At 62.2% G+C, this 9,444-nt stretch overlaps 1 protein-coding gene across 2 annotated transcripts; it reads right to left on the reverse strand.

The window, feature by feature from the left end:
- Positions 1-700: 700 nt before the first annotated feature.
- On the reverse strand, positions 701-9,112 carry PLEKHH3 (pleckstrin homology, MyTH4 and FERM domain containing H3). Of its 2 annotated transcripts, none has more exons than XM_054688746.1 (13): positions 8,515-9,112; positions 6,546-6,601; positions 6,121-6,200; positions 5,820-6,011; positions 5,577-5,734; positions 5,348-5,468; positions 4,304-4,610; positions 3,545-3,752; positions 3,183-3,310; positions 2,766-2,898; positions 2,114-2,572; positions 1,626-1,817; positions 701-1,077 (listed from the first exon to the last, which is right to left on the reverse strand). In XM_054688746.1, exons 1-13 carry the CDS (start codon positions 8,674-8,676, stop codon positions 901-903), a joined length of 2,373 nt encoding a protein of 790 aa, XP_054544721.1. In that variant the 5' UTR covers positions 8,677-9,112; the 3' UTR covers positions 701-900. The 2 variants fall into 2 exon arrangements, with proteins under 2 accessions (XP_054544721.1, XP_037348276.1); XM_037492379.2 differs by having other exon boundaries at positions 3,174-3,310.
- Between the last annotated feature and the right edge of the window lie 332 nt (positions 9,113-9,444).

The raw sequence follows: 9,444 nt of genomic DNA on the forward strand, positions 1-9,444 counted from the left end.
TGCTCTCAAGTCTTCAGAGAATTACTGAGGTCTGCTGTCTCCTCAGTACCCAAGCTCCTGCCCAAGTGGTTGAGTTTTGCCCCAGCCTCCTGACTCAGGGCAGAGGCTGCGAGAGAGACTGCAGGAGGGCCTGCGGCGTCCTGAGCAGGTCAGAAGCCAGGACGCCTGCCTCCTAGCACCCAAGGCCATCAGGACTCAACCTAATTCCACTCAATCTGATAAGCAGGAAGAGAATGCAAAAGTAGGGCTGAGCCCACCCTGCTAAGTTCTTTATCTGTGCAGAGTTCTTGGGTCTGACTCCTGCCCCTAGCATTTCTCCATTCTAGGACCAGGCACACTAAACATGTACCCAACCAAGGCCCAGAGGTGAATACCAGGGTAGGACCTGGGCAGTGCCAGTCTGGATGACTCACTGCCCTCTGGCTTCAGGGACGCCAGGTGGCCACCCCATGCCACACAATGGAGAAGGGCGGGTAATTGCCAGCTTCAAAATGACCCTCTTGCCTGCCCCACCCACCACCCTATGGCAGCATACAGGCCAGGAGGAGGTTAAATCCAGAAGGTCAAGGAGGGTGGAGCACTGTGGTGTCTGGACTCCCCACTGTGCTGGTAAAAGCTCTGAGTGTGGGCGTCCTGAGAGGTGGAGCTCCGAGCCATGGGGCTCCAACTTGTCCCACTGACAACACTCCCACAGGAAGGGTTTGTGTAAATAAGGATTTTTTCTCTTCTTCTACAAATAAATTAAGAAACAAACTAGAAAACTGTCTGCATCCATTGCAGCTCTTGGGTGGGGGGTGTGCCCTGTCCCTGCAGGGCCAAAAGAGTCCATAGTCCCTCAAATCTCAGAGCAGTTTGGGTCCAGGCTGGAGTCAGGAGGGAGGTCGTGACCTCTTGGCAGGCTCAGTCCTGCAGCTGCTCCAAACAGCCAGACTGTCCCTGGGGCTCGTCCAGGCTGGAGTGCTGGCTGGGAGGGGAGGTGTCTGGCAGGTCTTGGCATGGAAGAGAAGCGCTGCTGCGAGGCCTCTCGGGGGAGAGGTTGGCCAAGTAGGCATTCACCAGCTGCATGATCTCTTCCACCTAAGACAGGGCAGGGGTCAGAGTGCAACAGGGGCCACCAGGCTCTCTTCTTTGTCTAATCCTCCACCCAGCTGAGTCCTCGGGTTCCAGCTTCTTTACCAAGGTCTTGCATGACCTGCCCCTGCAACCTTTTCATCCTCAACACCACTCTCTGCCCCAGGTGCTATGTGCCAGTTACATGCACTTCTTTCTGCTTCTCCACTGAGCCAAGTTTATTCTTCTTTCAGGACCTGGAGTTTGTAATTCCCTGTGCCTAGAATACTATTCCTGCATGTCTCCCAATGGCTAGCTTGTGTCACCTTCCTGACCATCTTCCCTGATGATACGGCCCCTCTCATCACTTCCCATCACTGCCCTTTCTGTTCTTTGCAGCATTTATCACTGTCTTCACTAGTCTAACTCCTTGGTGGTGTCTGACAGCCCAGCTCTAATGTGAGCTTCCTGAGCTTATCTTTGATCACTGCTGGTTCCCCAGTATCTGTCCACTCTGTGTGTTTAATAAATGTTTCTTGACAACCTTTCCTCCTCCCACACCCCTTCCCACTCACCTGAGGACTCTGCAGAAGGAGCTGGCTCTCTCCCACCCTCAATTCCAGGGTGTGGGGGCCCATTAACTGGCAGGCGGCCACGTGGCCATAGTTGACACTGTGGATGGGCTCTGTCTCGCCGGGTCTGGAAAGGGACATGGCCTTGGCTCCCAGGCCCAGGCATAGCTTCTGTGGAGCGCCCCCACCATGCTCCTGGGAGAGACAGGCAGAGTCAGGGTGGAAGGAGGGGACACTGCAGCATTATTTTTGGTGGGGGGGAGATGGCTGTGATCACGGAGTTTCCTGTCCCCCCTGTGATGCACAGTGCATGTGTGGAGGGGGAAGGCTCCCCAGAGGGGCCGGCCCAAGGGCCAGTGACTCCTGTGGTTTAAGATGCTCAGCTGTGCTGGGTGTTGGGAGTGAAGTGGCCCACGACAGAGGCCTGTGGCTCTGGGGCAAAGGTCTGGGGCTTGGGCCACCAGAGTCTCCCTCTCCCTTCTCCCCCTCACCGTGCTCAGCTCCAGAACGTCATACCGAGCAGCGCCGAACCCTGGACACTGCGCCGCCAGTGCCAGATAGGCAGCCATGGCCTCAGCTCGGCCCATGCCGCGTAGCCTTTTCCAGCCGCCCAGCACAGCAGCAGCGGTGCCGGCGCCACCTCCTGCCTCGCGGGCCACGCTTCCAGCCGTGCGTCCCGGCCCGCCGCGCCGGGCGCGTTCCGCCCGCCTCTTGGCCAGGCCCGGACTCCAGATTGCCCCGGCCAGCAGGGCGGCGGAGGGGGGAGGCCTGGAATTCAGGCGGGGCAGGGCTTCGCGCGGCGGGGCAGGGGGCGGCAGCAGGCGGTCCAAACGCGGCGGGGGCGCCAGCGGGGAGAAGTCCCGGTGCAGGCTCTGCAGGCGCAGCGCCGCCAGGGTGCGCAGCGTGTCGTCGGGTGGGGGCGGCCGGCCGCGCAGCAGCAGAGCGTGAGCCTGGGGGAGAGGTACCGGCGTCAGCGCGGGAGCGGCGGCCGCACCGTCGCGAAAGCACCTCGGGGTGTGGAGTCTGAGATCTGAGTTCGAGTAAAGCCTCCCCCGGGGTGGCCACACAATTAAATGAGATGGAGAAACGGAGGGGTTCAGGCTCTGGGCCCTTTGGGGGGCCATGAATGCCGGCGAGCCACACCTGCTCAAACAGGAAAGGCAGTTCGTGACCGTCTGGGGACAGCCCTTCAGGGTGCAGAGGACCATGGAGACGCAGACACAGTCTCCAGCCAGCGTCGGGCGAGTCTTCCAGCCCGACGTCTTCCGCGGCCAAGCTGCAAAAGAGGACAGAGCGCGCGGAGACTCAGAGGCCCGCCCCCCGGGAAACCGCTAGGAAAGGGGTGGGGCCTGGGAGGGCGAGGCCAGGGCGGGGTGGACCTCCCCGACGGGGCTGGAATCCAGGCCGCGCACCGCCAGCGGGCAGGGGTCCCTCCGCGCGCGGGGAAACGCCACAGTGCAGGGCACGTGGCAAGCGCTCCACAAACGTTTGCTAGGTGACCGACAGAAGCTGAGGGGCTCACGGAGAGCAGGGCTGGGGCTGGACATTTACTTCTCAAACCTGGTGAGCACGTCGGCCACGAGAGTACCCCCAGCCAGGGCTCGCTCCTGGGCTCCTCGCTGCTCGTACAACGCGAATGCGTTGCGGCTCCGGGCCAAGCCCAGCCGCCCCACTAGCTCTCGAGCAACCTGGAAGGGAGTGGCCGTGAGGGAAAAGTTAGACCACGCAGGGTCTCGCCTGTGGTTCCGGAGAGGCTGCCTTAACTGAAGGCGTTTGCAAGTCTATTAACCCGCCGCACACACCCCCTCACCCCAATGATGAAGCTCAGACTCCGGGCAAAACTAGGGGCCCTGCCCCTGGAGAGCCAGGTGTGGGAGCTGGAAGCGGGGATTGAGGGTTCAGGGGTCTTTCTCTGGCCTCACCTCCCCCGCTGTGGTGTGGGAGTCAATGGCCACAGGGCAGGCACCAGCCCCGGGACAGTGCACGGTGCACAACAGCTCCTGCCTTCGACTCAGCGCAGAAATCTCCGCGAGCGACGGCACCAACTCTCGGCCGCGCGTGCGGCCCAGCGCTTTCCGAATGAAGCGCGCATATTCTGCCAGTTCCGAGTCCGGGAGCGCCTGCTCCGTCCTGGGTTGGGCACAAGCTGAGGATCAGTGTTCGCCATTTCATAGTTTCACCTTGTCCACTCCCTCCCTCCAAGTTCAAGAAGGCAGTCTTGGGCTCTTTTAAATCTGCCCCTGGTGTTCTCTATGGAGCTGAAATACCTTCTAAGGCTGCCAGCCGCGCTCTCCTAACTGTCCCCTCCCACTTCCCCAAGTGTCCATGATCCTCCTTCAGCTTCCAGTGGGACCCAGAATGCAACCACATTGACCTTTCCAGCCTAAAAGCCCTGGCACTGAACCGCCATCAGCCCTGAGGAAAAACAGCCTTTTTATACTTCCTGTGCCCAAAGGGGTAGCCTTTTTGTAATTCCTCCCCCCAACCCCCCACAAGTGAGATATGATCTTGTAATTCCCACAAAGGCACTGTACATATTAGCAGCAATGCTGACCTTGGTAAGCTCCCTCCCTCCCCGGGACTAAGCTCTCCTTCTGCCAAGCCCTTTGGAAAGATCTGCCATTCCCTCCCAGCCCTGCAGCTCTCTGGACTTGATCTTACCCCGCCCCCTCCCCTCTCACCTTTCCAGATGCCCCAGGAGATGCCCCCGAACAGCTCCCCCAGGTCGGAAGGTGCAGCTCATGCAGGTGAGGAGTTGCCAATACCGCAAGGCCGCGGGGTCTCTGGTAGCCGGGGGCCCGGGGGGCCCCGCGGGGCCTGAAGTCTGCTTAGCCAGCTGCAGGAAGAGTTCGTCTCGGAGCGCAGGCAGGTCCCGGCAGGTCTGGAGCACACCCTGCATCAGGGGCCCGGGGCGCCGCGCCCCCTCCAGAGCCTGCAGTGCCAGGAACAGCCGCACTGCCTCCTCCCGCAAGGGCGCATAGCCTGGACCTGATGGAGGGCGGGGGTGGAGGGATGGTTTGGAGAGGGGACACAGAGCTGGGCCCTGGGAGGAAGGCATGAACCAGGGGGAGGGTCAGAAGGAGTATAAGGGGACAGGGGGTGGCCAGGAGGGGAGGGTATGAAGGACAGGAAGTGAAGGGAAAGCAATGGCCCCCAGAGATCCAAACTCTCCACCCTGGCTCCTAGGAAGGCACCCCCTACAGAGGCTGGACCATGAATTAGTAAAGTAGAAGACTAGACTAACTAAGGACAGAAGTTCAAGCCCCAGATTCTGTAATTGTGAAGTGAAAGCCATCACCAAGGGCCAAAGACAAACTGGACTGAGTCAGAGAACTAGAGTTCTTTCAGTTCCCCTTTATACTCTAACTTTAGGGTCCAGGCCAGTCACTATCCGCTTTTGGGAAGAAGTATAGCTGGATGAGGCCAGTACATTCTCTCAAAGTAGTAGCTTTTCTACTGCTTGTAGTTATTATGGCGGGGCCTTAAGGGCATAATGAAAGATGGCATGTAAAGACTCCCGAAGGGACATCAGTAGTCAGAATGAGACCCACAGAGAAGGTGGTCAAAGGAGACTTTTCTCCTGTGCTGGCTTCCCTTCCCTCCACCCAGGGTATCGGTCCTGTCAGGCTCAGGTTTCACACGGGACTTTTGCAAAGTGAGGGCTCCTTGGCCCCAGATGATCTACCCCTTCCCACCCAGAGGACTTGGGCCCTGACCCCACTCACCTGGGGCACTGACTCCGTAGGGCAGGGGCAGGAGTGGGGCATACAAGGCTCCACTGGTGTGTCTCAGGATGGGGTTCCGCCGGTAAATGAGGGCTACAGCCTCTGGGTCACCACAGCTCTCCTAGAGGCCAGGGCAAGGGTCAGTGATGGAGAAGGGAGATCCCAGTGAATTTGAAAGATTCTGGGTCCACCACCCTCCTCTTTCTCACTGGAGTCCCCTCTCTCACACCTGAATGTCCCTGAGCAGCAGCTGGGTGGGGGTCTCTAGGGGTGCCTTGGAGGCGATCACTTCACGAAGTGCCACACCCCAGCATTCAGCCTCAGCCTGGCGGGGTGAGCAGAGCCGGATGCTGTGCTTCCGGCCAGACACAGTCACTGACCACAAACCTGGGAGAAAAGGAGGCCGAGGAGGGAATCAGGGCCTGCTGGGGCCACTGCCCAAGAAGGTAGGAAAGTCCCCACGAAGTCTCACCGGTTTCCTTGGGCCTGCGCTCCGGGCCGGTCACTGAGCACAGGCTGGTAAGCACAAGGCTCCCCAGGCGCCGAGCCCCCTTTCCACTGCTACTGAACTGGTCTAGGGAGTCTCGAGTGAGCACAAACCAAGCCCGACGTGGGGGCAACCAGGGCCTCGCCCCTCCTCCTCGAGGCTCACGGTACAACCAACCTGAGGAGAAAAGTGGGAGGGAAGGGGAATCAGCAGAAAAAGACATTATTTCCCAGAGAGTTGGGACTGGAGCCTTTCAGTGTGCATGGGGCGGGGGGGGGGGGGGCACCTTTCACAACGATGTCTGGGTCGTCCTCTGGCAGCCCCCTCTCGGGAATGAGGCTCCTGGTCTCTTCCCAGCTCTGCAACCTGGGCCAGAGGGGAGGGAGAGTTGAACAAGACTGAAAGTCCAGCACTCTGACTCCAGGGGGCTCCTCAGTAGGGCCTCCCCATACTGTGTGGGGTGCCTGATCCCAGGCTGGGCACCCCTCCCCCTGACTGTGGGAACTGCTGGGTTGTTCTGACCTCGCACCAGAAATAGCCTGGACCCCCCCCTTCCTCCCCTCACCCCCAGCCGGACCGCCCCCCGGGACCCTGGCCAAACCACAGTGTCCGGGCAGCGTGAGGCCTCTCCCTTATTGCACAACTAAGTGAGGGAAGACAGCAAGGATGAGGGTCCTGGGACCAGGCCTGGGACATAAGGGCAGAGCTTACCTGTCGGAGACCTGCCCACTCCTCACAGGCTGAGTCAGGGTCACGTCCAGGGTGCCCTGAGGAAACAGGAAGGGCAACCTTTAGGATCAGAGCCCCCCTCCCGGTGGGGTGCCCCTGGCTGCTTTCCCCAGGATGGCTTGAGGAATCCAGGAGTGGGATCGGATCCTGACTGTTGGAGGTAGCTGACTGTTGGAGGTAGCTGAAGTTGCCAACCTACAGAACAGCCCAAGCTACTGAAGAGGCCAAGTCTCCAGCCTTGTCTCCGTTACCTTTTGAAGATGCAATCAGGGGGGTGGGGTGGGGTGAAAAGAGCACTGGCAGGGAGTCAAGAGACCTGGGTTCTAACACGAGCCCAACCACTGCGGTACCCTAGCAAGTCCCCTCCAGGCTTAGGACTTGGCTTCTTCCTCTTCTCTGGCGAGGGCAAAGGTGGATGAAGTCCCTTTTCAGCCCTCCTCCTCATTTCCCCTTCCTAACTGGAAGGCATGAGGGCGGTGGGCACCGTCGGGAATGAAGGGAAAGGGATAGGGCTTCTTCCAAGAGCTTTCAAAGTAGTAGCTTGTGCCCTCCTACAGACGCCAGAGACACAAAGGTAAGCAGAAACCCTTCCCTTCTGTGGGGCTGGGGAAGGGGCGAGCGGGCGAAGCCATGGCATGTACTCCCCAGGGAAGGTGCAGTCCCCTCTTCCTTCCCTCACCCCCACCCCCATGCCCTGCAACTTCAGCTGTAGACTGGGGTGTGACAAAGGTCCCAAACGAGTGTAGGTCAGGCAGGAACTGTGCCACGATCTCCCTGAGCCCAGACTGCTACAGCCAGGAGAAGGTGGGGGAGGGGGGCCAGGGACACCTGTCCTCGAGCTCGGGGTGGAGGGGTGAGGGGTGGAGGTGGGGCTTGAGGAAGGCAATAGTCTGGTTCACAGAGCCGACCCTGCTCGAGCTGGAAGCGTGGGAACGCCCGGGTCCAGTGTTTTGCATCTGTGCAGACCCACCTATTTTCTGGAGGGCCTGGCAGGGCTCTCAGCCACACAGCACAGGGGCAGGTGCTGACCATTCTCTTAAACCAACTCCCCTAATCGCAGTCCCCTGCTTCCCTCCCTCCCCCCCCTCTATATTTATCCACCCTCCGCCTCCGCCAGGTGCTGGCGCCGGCCCCAGCGGCGCAGTCCGCCCCACCCGGGCACCGAGCCACCGGGCCTGCTGGGGACCCCTGAGCGGGGGATGGTAGCCGGCCCCAGGCCCCCGCGCACGGAGTCTGCTCGCGGGCGCGCAGAGGCATCCGAGTGCACGTCAGGGGCGGGGTCTCCCAGCCTCAGTTTCCCCACGGCCAGATTCGACAAAGCCGAAGAGCCAAGTTTCCCTCCACCTCCCCGCTGAGATTCCCCAGGAGCCTCACCGGGGAGGGCCGAGAGCTCTGTCCTGAGGGGCGGGGTAACGATGAGGGGCCCTCGAGGAGCGGTGGCCCCGAGCTCCCTTTCCGTGGGGTCCTCGTCACGGACCCCAATCCGAAGACGCCTTCTCCCCCTCGCCCAGGCCCCTGCGGCGGGCGCTCCCGCATCTGGCTCCCGCGCCCAGCGCGCACCAACTGGGAGCAGAGCGGACCCAGGCGACCGAGCCGCCCAGCCGGCCTCGCCACATTCCTCGGCGCTGGCGGAGGCGGAAGGAGACGGGATGGGACGCGAGCCCGGCGGGGAAGGGAGAGGCAGGGCCAGGTCGGGCCACGCGCGACGCCTCCCCTGCCTCGGGGCCCCCAGCAGGTGGACAGCGCCCAGCGCGCCGCGCGAGGCCCACAGGCACGTCCAGAAGAGAGCAGCTCCGCGAGCAAGCGGGGGCTCCAGCCCCCTGGCAAAAACCTCTCCCTCGTCCCCAGTCTGCCAAGAGCACGTTCGCTCGGAGTCTGGAGCAGGGTCAGGCGTGACGGCCGGTCGGAAAGAGAGAGACTGAGACGAGGCTCCAAACCTCCCGGGACTTACCCTCCCGCCGCCCGCTGGACTCGGGGTCCGTAGCTCAAAGGTCTCCTCGTCCTCGTCCTCGTCCCCGTCCCCGCTAAGCTCGCCGTCCCCGTAGTCCCGGTGCAGAAGAGTGAAGCCTCGACGGCAGCAGAGGAGCCACCACAGTCCCCCGGGGAGAGGCATCCGGGCGAGGAATCGGGGGATGGGGGCGCGGGCAGCCGGGGCCGAGCTGCAGGGGGTCGAAGAAACTGGCCGGGCTCCGACCCGAGCGGGGGAGAGATGAAGTGCGAGGAGGAGGAAGAAGAGGGGGCCCGGGAGGAGGCAGTGTCTGGAGCTGGGGTGCAAGGGGTTGCGAGCTAGAGTGGGGGGGTCAGTCTCTGGGCCCCCGGAGGGGGAGGGGGAAGCGTCCAGGGCCCGGGGCGGGTGTGGGGGGAGGAGGGAGCAATGTCCGGAGCTGAGAAGTAATGTCCGTTGTGGTGTCCAGCCCTGTGGGGGGCAGTGTCCGGTGCAGTGTCCGAGGTGGGCAGCTGTCCAAGCTCCGGGGAGGGCTGTGTCCGGTAGGGCGTCCGGTGGCCGGGGCCCGGGCTGCGCGTGCTGCGCTCCCTGCAGCCCCGGGACTGGCGCGCTAGGAGCACAGCGCCCGGACCCCGCCTCCCCAACCCCCTGCCTGCCGGGCGGGCCCCCCGCCCCTCTTCTTCTCTCCTCCCTTCTTGACAGGGCAGGGTCCAGTTTTCGTCACAGCCTCCCCGGCCCAATCCCTGTGCCTGGCGCCGGGCGCGGCCACCAATCAACGCACTGAAACCACGGCGGGTTGCATCATGTGCCCCTGGCTGGGTGACAGCGGGGAGGGGCGGGGGCCTGGAGCGGGAGGGGCCTGTCCGGGGCTGACCACGCCCCAATCTGTGAGGTCAGACGCGGAGTGCCAGTGACGTCACGGAAGCCCGCCTTCGC

The sequence above is a fragment of the Talpa occidentalis genome, unplaced genomic scaffold, assembly GCF_014898055.3.
Source record: "Talpa occidentalis isolate TD23 unplaced genomic scaffold, MPIMG_talOcc4v2.1 talOcc4.7, whole genome shotgun sequence".
NCBI classification, from domain to species: domain Eukaryota; kingdom Metazoa; phylum Chordata; class Mammalia; order Eulipotyphla; family Talpidae; genus Talpa; species Talpa occidentalis.

Bases quoted from the DNA above. Each gene is read 5' to 3' on its own strand.
- PLEKHH3 (XM_037492379.2), bottom strand. From the start codon at position 8,676: ATGCCTCTCCCCGGGGGACTGTGGTGGCTCCTCTGCTGCCGTCGAGGC. The intron at 6,201-6,545 runs GTAAGCTCTGCC...CCTCTGGCCCAG, and splicing joins AGTGGGCAGGTCTCCGACAG to GTTGCAGAGCTGGGAAGAGA. The intron at 3,753-4,303 runs GTGAGAGGGGAG...TGCCCAACCCAG, and splicing joins CTCCTGGGGCATCTGGAAAG to GACGGAGCAGGCGCTCCCGG.